The sequence below is a fragment of the Schistocerca serialis genome, chromosome 3 (genome assembly GCF_023864345.2).
Source record: "Schistocerca serialis cubense isolate TAMUIC-IGC-003099 chromosome 3, iqSchSeri2.2, whole genome shotgun sequence".
Taxonomy (NCBI): Eukaryota; Metazoa; Arthropoda; class Insecta; order Orthoptera; family Acrididae; genus Schistocerca; species Schistocerca serialis.
Genome location: NC_064640.1, coordinates 814819939 through 814837039, shown reverse-complemented (window position 1 = coordinate 814837039; position 17101 = coordinate 814819939). Strand labels below are relative to the sequence as shown.

General features: G+C 38.0%; 1 protein-coding gene across 1 annotated transcript in view; it reads right to left on the bottom strand.

Annotated features, from left to right (window-relative positions):
- Positions 1-4763: 4763 nt before the first annotated feature.
- The window catches only part of LOC126470680 (lysosomal acid phosphatase-like), a 156317-nt gene continuing 143979 nt past the window's right edge, over positions 4764-17101 (bottom strand). Inside the window, exons 6-7 of the mRNA XM_050098680.1 lie at positions 16882-17093; positions 4764-5054 (exon numbers count right to left, since the gene is read on the bottom strand). Of these exons, the coding sequence (XP_049954637.1) occupies positions 4902-5054; positions 16882-17093 (365 nt within the window). The 3' untranslated portion in view covers positions 4764-4901. The remainder of the gene's footprint in view (positions 5055-16881; positions 17094-17101) is intronic.

The window sequence follows — 17101 nt, the reverse complement described above, 5'->3', positions numbered from 1 at the left end:
TGTTTGGTAATGGAAATGCATCACCTATTGTGACCATGTGCACTTACTACGCACATGTAGCCCACTATAGTTGTCACAACCAACAATAAAGGTGGGTTCCACACACTCTTACTTTTGACAATTGTTTCATCTTTCAGCATCTGTCTATCTGCTCTTTTGAGACCTCTTCCTGTTCTTCAGGCATTCTGTATAGTCTAGTATTCACCACCAACCTCACGTTCCGTTGCTATTGGTATTCTACACATGACTGTGGATGTATATGAGAATTTCTCACCTGGTAGATGGAATACATTTCCATACTCTTTGCAGACTGCTTCTAATGCATTCTTTTCTTCTGCATTTAAGAGATTCACTCCCAATTGTTTTTGCAAAGTGCTTGCACAGTTTCCTGTCTTTTCTATGGCTTCCTTACTACCTTTTATTTCACGCACCTTTACTAATCACAATAATTCTTCCATCGATAACTTGACATTTTTAAAATTTTTCTTTGGCCTCTGGCAAATTTATTGCACTTACTATGCACCTGCCATTTCACACTCTCTCTAATGACTCCAGTATGTATACCTAAGGTACAATTTTTTTTATCAGGATAATTACTTCCATTTCACTATGAACTTTATCGTCCATGTTCAACCACATTCTCTTTTCCTCGCATGGTCCAATTTCCCCATTGGACTTCTGACTCATCTCAAACTCATATCCTTTCAGTTCCTCCTCCACTTTTAAGAGCATGTCTTGCCCTTGGAATCCTAACACTTTTCCTGCATAGTCTAATTGTACCTTTTGCTGTATTAGAAAATCTCTATCTGTCAACCTGTCATATTGGATGTCTAGTCCTGACCCACAGACATGAAACTTGTGTCCTATTCCTCCAGTATCCTTCAAACACAGATGCATTTCCACCACATCTAATGTACTTACTGCTTCACTGGTGATACACTTCAGCTGAATCCTTTCTGCTTCATCCATTATAACTGCACAATTTACGTGGATACTATTTCTCTTGAACAAGTTAAACTGTGCCCCCATGTCTACTAACAGTTTTAACTTCTTACTTAACTTTTACAATATAACACTAGCACTTTTTTTTTGTGGCACAGTCTATGATCTGCACAATGGGCTTTCTTAATGCAACAATGCCTGACTGTGCTGCTTTGTCATTTTCTTGTTTCCCTGAACTTCTTACTTCACCTTGGCTTGCTATGCACTGGCAGTCTACCCTTCCTCCATGCATGCCAACATGCCAAGGTCCTTTATGACAATCTATAGCACAGTGCCCAGTTCATTCACATTTGCAACAAGTCACATCTCTTTCTCTGGTACACAGTACACCACAGTTACGCAGCAGATCACACTGCAAGCATCCCCATTCACTCAGTGAATGTGATCCATTTACCTCTTTAGAATTCTCTTTTAACATGTTTGGATCTATTTCCATCACTTCTTGCCCAAACCACACATTCCTCACCTATATGACCTGGTTTTTCACAACCATAGCAAAACTTTGTGAATTTTTTGGTGTCATAGCCCATATCCTTCCTTCCACCCTTTTTCTCCTACATTTGCTTACTGTATGCCCTCACAATCCACACATGAAACATTTCAATTCCTTACTTTCGTTAGGTAATGATATTGGTTCATTTGTATGCTCAGTACTTGTTTGTGGACTTATTCCTCTATCTCTCATTGACAACAGTATACTTTCTTTCTGCAGTGCTAATTCCACTGCTAGGCTAACGTAATTTTGTCACTGTGATTTCTAATTGTCATTTGAATTTTATCATTAGTCAACCCTTGTATGAAACATGCTCTTCCTAAAAATTCTACAAACTCTGTGGCATCTTTATGGTTCTCTCTATTTGTAGCCCTGTTTACAGCTGCCAAAAAGTGTCTCTGCATTTCATCAGTGTTATTTGCCCACAACAAGATTGGTTCCCCACAGCCTAGTCTCGCCTGAAATATCCTGCAAGCATAAAAGTCTATTGTCCTCTTACTCACATAGTTCTCTTTTAGAATGTGCTTCACTTCTTCCCACATCCCGTTCTCTCACAAACAGATTTAGCCAAAATTCCATGTTCACTAATTCAAACATATATTCAATAAATTCCCTTAGGTCTCTCCTGTTACCATCAGAAGAGTTTGCTATAACACACTATGTTCCTTCAGAACATACCTTACCATTTCCTACTGAACTTATTTTGCTAAGTGGAGCTGTTTTAAACATCTTACAGCTAGTAACTTATAATTATAGTTACGACTATTACAAGTTACTTCAGATTTGTACCATTTTATTGTGGTGCTTTGAGACAAGTTTACTGCACTGAGTCAATGCCATCACTCACTCTTGCCGCTGCCACTGCTGCTGCTGCTCCGACTGGGCCCCTGGTCCCGAGCTCTTGGACCTTCAGTTGCTTGGGCATGTCCTTATAACCACAATCTGATGCCTCAGCCATTGACCTGCTTGGCTATGTTGGCCCCACACTCATCCTTGACACCGCCTCTGCTACCACAGCCCACTACCAGCTAGGACTCCGTATGGAACTCTGCTGTCATGGAGCAGAATTTCTACTAGGCTAAAAGCTGCTAGCTGCCATAACTTATTGCAATTTTCCATAGTTACTGTAGCAATCCAAGTAAGTTGGTTACCTTCCACAAGGATTTGTGAAAGCCTTTTGTTTGCCCCATACCTGGCACCAAAATTATTTCTTTCTGTCATGTCTCAAGCATGAGTGTTGATAGAGTGTGTGACACAGTTCAAAAGAAGGGAATTAAGGGAATTATCCAGTTGGCCTATGTGAGAGGGCGTCTTGACCTGGCTATAATGTTCTTTCCTTTGTTACAGAAGTGACTTGAAATAACCTCAACTGGAAATGGTTTGCAAATTCTAAATTTATTCAGAAAATAGTTTAAAACTCTTGCCATAGCTGCCTTGAAGGAGATGTACACATGTAGAGGCCAAGTGTTAGCACAGAGATTGTGACTAGGCTAGCACTGTTCCGCCTGGTTTGAAATGAGACTGTCAGTATTAATTAAGCCTGCACCCACTGTATGACACAGAGTTCCCCAGCTATTCACCTACGATTAAATTAACAGTGTTGATGTTAAGACTTGGCTATCTTCTATGGATACAACAATATGCTGATATCAAACCATTATTCAAGAAAAGGCTCCAAAGAAGATATGGAAAACTACCATCCCTTCTCTTATCTTCCAGCATTTTCTAAAATATTTCAAAAGGTTGGTGCAATACAAGTTAGAAATTTAATTTAAAAAATTTATGTCATCTCAGTAAATTAATTTGGTTTCCAAAAAGAGAAAACTCAGGAAACTACAATAACTTGTTTTTTACTTACCAAAAACCTTTCACAGTGTAAACCACTATTTACTTATACACAGATTGGAAAAATATGGCATTGAGGGCTGCATTTTACATTGGTTTAATTCATATGCTATCATTCAACAGAAAATGGAATCAGAGTGGAAAACCATTTTAAAAGGAATTTCACAAGGCTCGGTATTAGAGCAAACATCATTTTTTATGTAAATGACTCACCACTCAACATAAATTCTCATTCAGTATTATTTACAGTTGGTGCAACAGTGCTGATTGAATACAGCAATGCAGACATACTTCCCAAAAATAATGCACATGCCCAATGCTGATTGAATATAGTAATGCAAACAAACTTCCCAAAAATATTGCAGGTTTCCTAGAAAAATGTAATACCCAATTCCACTGAAATGGATTAAAATTAAGTATTTCAAAAAATTCAACCATTGCAATTTAAAACCTTACAATCAAAAGCAAATCATATTCAGATGAAGCAAAAAATTCAGCAACTAAAAGAATCAAACTGTGTCAATTTCTTGAAAATGCATATGGATGAAAAACTGTCATGGTCATCACATATTGCACACTTTGCAAATAAATTAAACAGCCTGGCATTTGCTATGGCACTTGAAACCAACACGACAACATGTACACAAGAAAAATAGTGTGCCATAGTTACTTTGAACCCTTGCTAAAATATGAAAAGAATACTGACCTTGGCAAAAAAAAAACACCAAACAAACAAATTATATGAAACATGTACAAGGAAGGCCAAGAATGCCTTGTCAACCACAACAAAGGGATCTGAATATATTAAGTGTTCTGCCCCCGTACATACATGGATTATTGCACACATCAAATCTTGTCCATTATTAATAAATAGTTTCCAGCATACATACAATTCTAGGAATTAAGGAAAGTTCATGTTTGCAACCCTCAGTATTTCGTCCACACTTTGCACTACATAGGAATGATGATTTGTAACAAATTAAAAGATAAAATTTAAAATAGGATCAAGAATAGTTTTCTGAAGAGAAAATTGTACAGCATGCTAGTCCAAAAGTGCTATTACTCAGTAGAGGAATTATTGAAGGATAATGTTGTTACTTGACAAAGAATACAGCAGAAGGAAATAAAATATGTAAACCTACATTATTTCAAATAGTGATCAGTTTCCATGTAGCTTATGAAATTAAATGATATATTATAGTTAAACTGTACATGAACACAGTACACTGAAACTGGACTTTTAGTATAACATTGGTGAGTCACTAGTATGTAAGTTTATGATTTAACTTTTAAAGTATATTATGTGAAAATAAGTTTATAATTCTGATAGCTTTGTGATGAAATAAGGATGACCACATTTCCTTCTCTCTCAATAAAAATGTATTATGTACATGTAACAATTTTAAATTTATTTACAAAAAAAGTGACAAAATGCAATCTCACATTTATCAGATACACACTGAATATGGTACAATTTTATGAGGCAGTGTAATCACATATATGGCATGAAATATTTTATTATTAATATAAGTGTACAATCACTTTGCTGAAAATCTGTTATTTAGCTGTCTAGCTTTTGACATTCCACTGTCCAGTCATCTGGTAAAACAGGTTTCATCAGATCTACAAATTGCTGCAAATGACACTTGTCTGTGCAACCAGGAGTGTTGAGAACATGTGGCTCACTGTCAGAAGCATTATTCAAATACAATACCTGTAACCAAGTCAACATTAATTTAATAATACATTGTGTGTATAAGGTGATATTTGATTGGTAAAATATTTTGTTATTATAATGAAAATCTTGATTGAATATAGTGACATGTGATGAAAGTTAGCCATCCACTCACCAGTGAAGTAATGCAACCATGAGAATGTTGTAAGAAAACTTGCTTGTATGTGTGGTAACAGACATACAAAACAAACATCCTTTAATCCATTTCTAGAAACTTTGAGTTCTGTTTTCACTTAAGATACATGAGATAGAACTGAACAGGGTCCACACATTTATTATAAAGATTCAAAGGTGCCATGCAAGCTGTATCGTAAACTTCTTCACTATACCAATTAGCACAAAAAATTCCAAACCCAAAACATAAACAGTCTGAAGTATTACTAGACAAAGAAAGAATACTCCACTTCCAGACATCATTTTTTTGAAAATAAGCCATTAAAAAAATAACAAAAATCATAAGGTCACTGAAAAACAGCAAATCTTCCAATTATAACAGTATAACAAGTGAAATACTAAAATGTTGTCCTAACTTGATTGTGCCTCATCGAGTCACCTTTACAATACTCTGATGCATCAAGGTATGTTTCATGAATGACTGAGGTACACAGTTATAGCAGCTGCTTGTGAAAGCTGTAAAAATATATTACTTCAAACTGTAGCTCAGACATCACCCTTTCCAAGTTCTTAAAATTTCTAAGAAGGTAGCTTATTACAAAGGAATGTTGAACCATATTTCTTAAAATTTTATTAACAACTCAGTCTGGATTCCACAAAGGCTTCTCCACAGAGAAACTGATATTAAACACAGGAATAAGATTAAATTCCGAGTGGGAAAACATTAAATATTGAGCCCTGTAAGCATCAGTGCTTGGTAGACCCTTGTTCTTGACTGGCATAAATAATCTGTCTGTGACATTTGAGGACTTTTCTGAACTATGATGGCTATTGATGACAGTTACACTGAAAAAGATCCCACAAAAAAACTGGAGAATTATATAATATGACTACAGCCATTTCATAGCAAACACTTAAACATTTAATTGTTGAGATGGTCCGCTTGCTTTGCATTTATAAATTTTACCTTATCTACCGCTCCTATAATTTATAAGAGAATTTGGACTGAAGCTGTAAATTCAACTTAACTCTGATGTTTGTATTAAACAGGTTTTGGCATTGTCATTAGGTACACAACTAATATTGTTCTGTGTAAAGTTACATAAAACAGTTACTGAGCTGTGTAAGTGGAAGAGTAGAATCCAAAATAGCTACTTTTCTCACAGTATACCCATATGAAGTAATATATGCACATACCTTGGTATCAAATAGACTGCCTAACAAAAAAATTGAAGCACTCAGAAGGGGAGGAGAAGACAAAATAAAACTTAATGTGCTGAGAGGATCTACATCTACATCCAGACACATACTCCTGAAGCCACTGTATGGTGCATGATGGAGGGTACCCTGTACCACTACTAGCTATTTCCTTTTCTGTTTCACTTGTAAATAGAGTGAGCAAAACATGACTAACAATATGTCTCTGTATGTGCCCTAATCTCTCTAATCTTATCTTCTAGGTCCTTACACAAAATGTGCATTGGCAGCAATAGAATTGCTCAGAAGTGAGCCTCAACACTCATTACTTGCATGTTGCTTGAACCTACTGGTAACAAATATAATAGCCTGCCTCTAAATTGCTTCAATGTCTTTCTTTCATCTGACATGGTGCAGGTCCCAAACACTTGTACAGTACTTAACAATGAATCACACTAGTTTCCTGTATGCAGTTTCCTCTACAGATGAACTGCACTTCCATAAAATTCTCCCAATAACCCCAAGTCAACCATTCAGCTTCCCTACTACAGTCCTTGCCTGCTCATTCCATTTCATATTACTTTGCAATGTTATGCCCTGATATTTAAATGAGGTGACTGTGTCAAGCAGAACACTACTAATATTGTATCCAAACGTTATGGGTTTGTTTTCTTTACTCATCTGCATTAACTTACATTTTTCTACGTTTAAAGCTAGCTGCCATTCATCACACCAACTACAAAATTAAATATAAATTTTGTCTAAGTCACCTTGTATCATCCTACAGTCACTCATAACAACACCTGCCCAAACACCATAGTACTATCAGCAAAAAGCCACAGACTGCTACTTACCATGTTCACCAGATCATTTACGGGACACTCATGATGATACCCTTGTCTCTGATGAACACTCACTGGTGAGGACAATTTACTGGGCTATGATCCTTAAGAAACCTTCAAACCACTCACATATCGGGTACCTATCTCATATGCTTGTGCCTCTGTTAACAGTTGGCAGTAGAGCACTGTGTCAAATGTTTTATGGAAATCTAGGAATATGGAATCTGCCTGTTGCCATTCATCCACAGTTCACAGGATTTCATGTCAGGAAAGGACAAGTCACTTTACTTTGATGATTACAAAATTAGTCAAATTTACAAACAGCCCATTTACCAGTTTAACATTTCAGCCCCTCTGGCCTGTAAGCATGTGCTGGTTCAGCTGGGAAAGGTGTCATAAAGCTGTTGTATACTACCCTAAAGTAAACTGGTTTACATCTTTTGTAATTGGTCCTTGATTTCCGAGACACTGGCACCAGGACAAAGTTGACGTCTGAGCTGGCCCCATGCATGTTCTATTGGGAACAGATCTGAGGATATTTCTGACCATAGTAGTACCTCAATACCATGCAGTCAGTTAATAAAGACACATACCATGTGAGGACAAGCATTGTTCTGTTAAAAAATGGCATGAGAGGAAAAACTTGAGGATATATGATGTCCATAACATGCCATTGTGCCGTGAGAGTTCCCTCAATCACTTCCAACCACAACCTTAAATTCACACTAGATTGGCTCCCCACACTGTGAATCCAGGAGTATCAGCCCTATGCCTCTCCAAAACAGTTGACAAATAGGATGTCTCCCAGGCTGCCTCCATACAAGTCAGTAGTGGAAATCCAAGGTAGTGCAGAACTGCAATTCTACACTGAACATAATGACACCATTCATCAGCAGTCCATGCTTCCAATGCTTGTCAGTCATGAGACCACTCAAAGTGCAGCCAGGGATGTTAATTCCCTATTCTGGCTGCTGCTAGCCTATGACCAATGGTGTGGGATGACACAATGTTGCAGGGAGTCAATTACTTGTTTCTGGATGGCAGGTGCAAATGTGAAGAGGTTATGATGAGCTTGGTGGATATTACAGTGATCATCTCTTGTGTTGTAAGATATTGTCAACAAGAATCTTGATGATGCATATGCCTGCTGTCACAATCTCATGTGGTCCAATACCAGGACACTGTCACATCCGTATGCCCCACAAATATCTGGATATTGCACAATTTGCCCAGCTGGCCAAATGAGGACCACAATGAGGCCCCTTTCAAACTCTGTAAGCTGCTGATAACACAGTCTCATTAGATGATGAAATATGTCCATGCCCTTCACAGTGAGCAGCCAACATTGATGTTGTTCACACCCCTCATAAAACCTACTAGGCCTGGTAACAACACTACACATGAACAACACAAATGTATTCCAGTGGCTGTTCCACCTGTCACACATAATTACAACTCTAATCATTTCCATACCCACTAATGGTGTGTACATGTATGAAGTTACAATGACATCTGACCATGACCATGACTTCCAGGTGCTTCACTTTTTTTTATCAGGTGTTGTAAAATGATACATGTTTATCCTAATGTTTTAACTCTATATTTTGGATCACTTTCCCTGACATGAGCATCTGTCATATGGGACAACAAGGGAATCTGAACAGGTGAAAAACTTTGTACTTCAATGACATTTCATCTGTTGCAGTGTCTTCAGGGCTGAATATAGTTCTACAATTCGCTGATGAGCCATAACATTATGGCTAGTTACATAATAACATGTTGGCTCTTTTTGGAACACAATACAACAGCTATTCTTCATGGCATGGTGTCACCAAGTCCTTATTACTTTCCCAGAGAAATGTGCCCACAAGTAACAGACTGATGGTGTGTGAGCAAGGAACTGACATTGGATAACACCCCAGCTGTGTTCCATCAGATTCACATCAGGCAAATTTGGTGGTCAAGGCATCAGCCTGAGCTCAATATCATGCTCCTCAAACCACTGTAGCATGAGTGTGGCATATGAAATGGGCAGTTATCCTGCTGGAAGATGCCATTGCCATTGGGGATGACATCTAGTGTAGAGGGCTGCAGGTGGTCCACAATAATGGTCACGTAGTCTACAACTGTCGTGGTGCTTTCAATTACTACCCCAGGTACCACAAAAATCAAGGTGAATGTCCCCCATATCGTATCACTGCCTCCACTGACCTACACCAAGGGTGCAGTGCATGCTTTGAGCATCCTTCCACCTGGGTGATGGCATATGCTGACATGACCATCAACTTGGTGTAACCACAAATTTGATTCATCTGACGAAGTGACATGTTTCCTTTGGTCCACAACAGAACAGTAATGAGGACTTGGAAAAATAGGCACCTGCCAAGGGTGCAAACACAGAGGGAGAGTAAAAAAGTCCACTGAAAAAAAGACAGTTCAAGAACTACCAAGGAGAGCTAAGCTAGTTCTGCTACCCCTCGTTTTGTTATCTTCTGCCTGCAAGAAGAAGCCTTTCCCTCTGGCAATGATTATAAATGTATGCTGCTGTTACAGTGTCATTTTGTCCCAGTATTATCATAAAGAAATGAGTACCACTGAACAGATGTCTACCATTAACATGAATTATTTGGCAACAGAGTGCTTGGCTGACACAGCTGCATTAATGGATTTTTTGCTGCGGTGATGTAGTTCCTCAAAGCAAATATATGCTTCTGACCAAAGGCTGTTTCAGCTAAAGTATATAACACAATAATACATGAAATGTAAAGTAGAGCTTACATATATCACACTCCTTTATCTTACTTACCTGTCAAAAAACACTGTAAATGAAACCTCTGTATCTTATCCTGAAAACTGTACAGCTGAATTTGCTGACAAATAAAAATTGCTGGTGGTTGAATTTGAACTAGTGACCCGCAGCACACATGCTAACCTCTAGACTGGACTGTATGCACAACATCTCATGGCAATATTGGCACAGACAAGCTAGTTAACAAAATAGCTGTTTTCAGGTTCCAGCTGAAAGAACAGGTGAAAAGCAGTGATATGGCCCCCTTTTGGATATTTGTAAAGGATAGGTCAAGGAATCCTTATCCAGTCATCACAGTAGCTCTAAGGATATTTAAGGACAACACCAGTGATTGCAGCACACAATTTTAGATAATAAGAGAAGCTACTTAAGGTCAATTATGGTGAAAACTGACTGTAAAATTTGGATATTTTGTCAACAGAACACAGCTGCTAAATGTGACTTTTATAACATAATCAATGAACTTGTTTCACTCAAATGAGGAAATTGCAAATTAAAATTGTAACCCTTTTTATTTTATTTCTGATTAGTAATTTAAGCACTATTAAAATAGGGGTATTCAATAAGTAGTGCAACATTTTTTTTCTGAAAACAGATTGAAGTATACCATATTATTCCCCACTCTTTTGGCTACAGAATTCTATTTTTCAACTTAATCTCTGTTCAATGTGATGGCCTTATGCCACCTTACTGGGAGGCCCCATATGCCCAAATGGGACAACTCTAATGGTTGACATCAGAGCCAACATCTTGCTGCGGTAATAACCTCCCCATCATCCGCATACTGCTTCCTGTGGAGTGCATCCTTCATTAGGCCAAACCGATGGAAGGTACAAGATCCCCAAGCTGTAGGGCGGATAAAGAAGACCAGTCCAATGAAATTTTGTGAGCTGTATCTTGCGTGAGGCCTTGGTTATCATGGAGAAAGAGAAGTTTGTTTCCACTTTTGTGGCAATGAACACACTAAGTCACTTCTTCAATTTCCTGAGGGTAACAACACAATTCTGAGTTAATTGTTGCAACATGAGTGAGGACATCACTCTTGTTTCTGGTTCGAAGTGATGAACCCATGTTTCAACACCTGTGACGATGTTCGACAAAATGTTGTCATGATCAAACCTTGTAATGCAGAAGCAATTCTGTAGACATGGTCTTTCATTGCTCTTTATGGTGTTCTGTTAGGTGGCGAGAAACTCCAGCTGGTGGACAAGTGTGTCACCACTACCAACAAAGACATCCAGTTGTGCAGCAAGGTGTTGGATTGTGATCCACCGATTACCTCATGAGAGTGTCCTCATGTTCCAGTATTGCATAAGTCACAGCTGTGTGCAGCCAGCCATCACGTGGGAGATCAGACAGGTTTGCACAACCTTGCTGCAATGATAACAATGCCTTGCCCAATGACTCACCATGCTTTTGTTCACTGCCAGGTCTCCACAGACGTTCATCAAGTGCATATGAATATCTGTGATGCTCTAGTTTTCCACCAAAACAAACTGAATGACAGCTCTCTGCTTGGAATGCACCTCTGTTACAGGTCCCATTTTGAAGGCTATGCACAGCACTGCAACTTATCAGAACTTCCTGAAACTATAGGGACTGAAGCAGGAATATTCCATGATGTCCCACAACAAGTTCTGAATTTTTCAACCAAAATTGGCTGAGGAAAAAAATGGGTTGCATTACTTGTTGGAGGCCCCTTGTAGTGTATGAGAAACAAATAAAATGTATTATATATCATACTTAATACAGTGTGCAATAACTGTCATAAATAATAAAATTTAGATTTTTTTACTTTCAGATTTTCAAAAAATTTATACAAGGTTTAATTTATTTACAACATTGATACTTTTAATTTGCTGTATGTAATATTTTATATTATCAATACAGTTAATTTAAGCAATTTTTTCAGTAATGTTCCATTTTTATTAAACTATACTTACAAGAGTATAAAATTTGCTAAATCTGTGTAGGAAAAACTGCAGGAAACTAGTTTCATGGCAGAGGAGGTTGGCATGCAGGCAAGGGGGAGGGTGGGGTTGGGGGTGGGGGGTCAGCGGAATGGAGTGGGGTGTCACAACTTTGGCAGTCATACCAGGGGTTCAGTATCACCTTAGCATGACTCTGATCCAGAGTCCAATCTTGATGATGCCATGCCAACTGCAAGCATATTTGACAATGCTATCAGATCATCAAGGGAACATATAGGCAATGTCTGCTGCAGAGCCCCACGTTGAATGGTGGGCTCTGAAACACTTGTGCCTGCATCAGCATTGTACTTTGTCATCAGATCTACCACAGATGACTATCTATCTGGCATAGAGTGGGCAATCCTTCAACATCCATGTCCTATAATGATGCATAGACATCCAACACTTTGTTGCCTATTGATGATTTCACTATCCTTCAACCATTTTCCATAGATGCTCACAAGTGTAGCATGAGAATAGCCAATGAGCTCTGCTGTTTCTCTGATTCTCATTCTTTGGTGCCAGCCTGTAACAATGTACACTTTGTTAAAGTCGTTTATGTGTCAGTGGGTTTCCCCATTTGTTGCCCGTATCATTTCAAGAATGATTCCGTAATTGTCTCTGCTTCATTTATATACTTTCTTTGCCACGTCACTTGCTTGCACCACCAACAGGTAGTATTCAGTCTCATGGTGGCAATGGTGAAAATGCTTTGGCTCATCATTGTTTATACACCACAATAAAGTTGAGGTAAATACTTGTTTAAAATTTTACCGAATAAAGCCTTAAATATATGTACAAAGCTCATTTATTTTTAAATTGTTTCAAACCCAAGAAGCCAAAGAGGCACCCTCTCAGTCTTTATTCATTCTTCACATCCGCCTCAAAAACAGAAGTTTTATTTGGATTCAAAAGGCACTGTTGCTTACAGATTATGAAATGGTTGTTACGTTTGCAGGCTGATATACGTGGGGCCTCACCAGTCCGAACACAGACTGGGAATAGGGCTCATTGAAAACACCCCAATGACTAAATTAATTCCTCACAGTACACTGCACATGAATTATTTTAAACCTATCATCCAAACCCAAGTTGGTATTACACGAAGACTCTGTCGAACTAGGATACACAGGCTGCTACCTATGACATGCTATGACACACATTTTAAAACATCCAGAGCTTTCAAGAACCTTACTCTCAGGTCCATATGATGTAGCAGCCATGAAGTTTAAAATCAAATGTGCCCCAGAAACCTCATACAGGGAGTTCAGAAATCCCCATTACAAACTTCTACAACTTGTATAGGGGACTCAATAAAGAGTAATTTGAAGAGGAACCCATGTCCAGATGCGTACTGCTTCTGTTGTATGATGGTTTCAATTCAGATGTTTAACTCATCCACTTCTGCTTGAGGAATTGAATTACGCATGACACAGTACTATTATTAGGTAACAGTTTGAGAGGAAATGTAACAAAACATTCATTTACCACTTAAGGACATTTGATTGTATTAACACTTAAACACTGAACATTACCTGTTTACATTACTCCAAAACAAAAAAGAACCTAGCATACTCTATGTACAGAACATAAAATTTGCCTAGAGATGATGTGGTCATTACTGAAGGTTATTCAAAACAAATCCTTCACCAGGCAAGTAACATGTGATGTTGCCCAATCTTGGATGAAAATAGGGGTGTGGAGACAGTTGCATTTTTGCAAAGTTGGAATCACATGTCGCACAAGGAGGTCCTTATATTAAGCAGATGCCAGTGTACACCTTATAGGCCTGTGAGGTGTCACCCTCAAAGAAAAACAGACAGAGAATGAAGGAGCTTATAAAATCCCATCACTCAGTCACATAAGTCATGTGTAATGGACGTTCCTGCACAACCCCATATGTGACAATTCTGGACATACACAACACTGTGCAGAGTAAAATGTGCTTTGTCCACCTTAAGGATATTCCATGGCCATGTGTCACCCAGTTCCATCTGTGCCAAAAAATGATAGAGAAAGTCATGGAGTTGTAGCCTTTCTTGAGGCTTCATTTGATGCACATTCTGAATACTGTAAGGGCACTAGTGTAAAATGCATCACAAAATCTTCTTAACTGTTTCCCAGGACAGAGAGAATTCCCATGACACAGCCTGAGCACTGGTTGCAGAATCTGAAGCACGTGATGCATGGCAGGCTATAGCTACAACAACTTCATCAACAACTGCTGTGGGAATGAGTTGCCTCCCTCTCCCTCCTGCACCACCTTACACATCTGTTTCTTCAAATTTCTTTATTATATTTTATGGCCCATTTATTAACATCAGGCTTCTTTGCAGTTGTTTCTGTTGATGATATTCCCACAATGCAGTGCTGCTATTGCTGGCGTTCTGATAAAACAACTTTACCAGCAGTGCATGATCTTTCTTCTCAACAGTCATTACATTTCGTATGCAAAACTTAACCCTTTATACCAACAGTCACTTCACAAAAGAAGTCAACACGCATTGCCCAGTGACAAACAGCATACTGACATTGAAACAGGGAACATTACACATGCATTCTGATTGCTTACAGCACCATATTTTCATTTAGTGGCAGAAAGTGGAACTATTATCTTTTTCAGCGTACTTCGCAAATGCACTCATTAATGAACATACCTATGATGATGTCACCATCCTGCAATGTATATGGCCTGCACTGCATCAATCAGAACTCTTATGTTTAAATGTAACCACCTAGTATTTCCTATGCAGGTGGTTAGGGCAACACTTTAAGAGCTACTCGAGCATGTGTAGTCCTTCCCAAGTTTTTAATATGCGATTGAAAAAGCATTGCTCCACCAATCATGAAATATCGCATTACCTAAATACATTTTAAAAGGGTGAGGGGGGCATATCTTTAATTCTCTTGCTATGAGCTCCTGTAGCATACTGTAATCAACTATCATGACCAGGTAATATGAGAAGCTGCAGACGAAACAAATTCAAGCTCCAACATGCAGAAGGGATTACTGTAAGCTTCATGACTGGTAGAACAAAAGTCCCAACAATCCAGTTATACAAACACTTTGCATTATTGAAAAACTGGATCCTAACTAGCAGGGGCAGCGACCATGGCAAAATGTTCCACCATTTTCTAGATTTCCATTTGCATTACAGCAGAAACTTGATAACTTCTCTAAATGGAGTGGTCAAGAACTGTTTCTCTTCTTAATAACTCAACAATATTTTATCTTTGCAATCCATAAGGCTGTTTTTTCCAACAGCTGACTTATCTTGAATGCAGACAGAGCTGGGAAACTAACTTTGATTGCAAAGTGGCACTCGAAAGTGGCAACAGAAATGACTTGAGCCTTTTCTAAATCACTCAGAACAATTTGTTACTTCAGTAACCTACAATAAACTGTAGCTAGTTGCTGAATAAGTTGTTTTGCATGAACTCTGTATAATTGTAGAAGTAATTCATTATACCTAGCTGCCTTTTCTCTGGTGGCCAAATTTTATCTGGATTTTTCCACCAGAGTTTCTTTTTAAGGTTTAGCCTACCACAAATAAGTTCCACATCATTATATATTTTCATCCACAGAAGACATATTGAAGACTTCACAGCATCAGAATATTTAAGAGTTTCAAGGAATCATGTAAAAGAAGACTTTACATATTGGCACCAATCATTAACTCCAGAATCTTTCTACTTGAATGGTCAACAAGAGAATGATATCAGACGTAAGTAATACAGCACATAAACATTTTTTTTAAATTACAGATAATATTTTATCAGCAGGCTGCTCTCCACCAGCAAAATATCTCCACTTAAAATGCTCTACATCTGAGAAATCTCATTCCTTAATGAGTACAACTTTGAAAGACATTCTCCAAATTATTAGGAATATGAAATTTCCCTCTTATTTAGCCTCAGTGATATACCTAGCTACATAATAAAAAGAGGTTGGTAATGAGATAAAATTTGTGTGTGATACAATCAAATGTTCCTTAAGTTAGTGTCCTGGGATCTGTCATCACACAGATTCATTTATTTATTATGACTGCATTTGGTTCTCTGACTGCTTTTGGTTCTCTGAAAATCACCAGATCTTGTGGAGCATGTATCTTCTGCAGTTTATATGCCTGTTACACATGGGCCACAATGCATGTGTTGTCTTCCTTGAAAGCAACTCCTTATTAACAGCACATCAGTTTGGCATTCATAAGAAAATAATTCAAACACTGAAGCTCTCTCTTCATTTAATAATCTGAAACAGTGTGAGTCAATCTAAAACATTACCCTTCTAGTCTTTTTATGAATCCAACAATAGCCTTTGAACTAGTAAATTAATATCTGCTCTTACATAACTGGATATATTTGGTACAAGATGTGTCTACAATCAGTTTCTCCAATCCTGTCTGTCAAATATAAGGCATCTGATGGAAATAACAACACCTGATGGAAGAAAAACTCCTTCAAATAAATTATCCATCACCTCAGGAGTACCACAAGGCTCAATGCTACATTTAATACTCTACATTCTGTTAGTACTGATCTCCCTGGAAACCTACTATCAACAGTACTTGTGTTATTTGTTGATAATGCAGCCTTCTCCTCACCTAACACTTCACAATGGCAGAAAAGAAATGACCTAGACAAAAGCAATGAAAGGCCCTTGTACTGGCTGAATGAAAACAACCTTTTGTTGAACATGAATAAAACAGTCAATATGAGCAGAACTACCTTGATGATCTTCTGCTCATGAAAGCACGATCTATCATATTTCGTAACTAGCATGACTAATTACAGGAATAAATATATAGAATGTCAGTGCAATCAACATAAATGTAAGACATCTAATTACTATTTTATATGCAATGTCTACATACCTTAACTTCATAACCACTGTCATTTGTTGAATGAAGTTCAATGATAACTGCTGCACCATACTGTGGCTTTAATAGCTCTGTGAACCCCATAGTTTGGAGAACATTCACAATGGTAACATCGTGGGCAGAAAACATGAGAAATTTTGGAGACACAGTTCTTGAAGCGTTACTTTGTGACTGGATTTTTTCTATAATGTGTTTCACTAAAGGACCTGAAAAA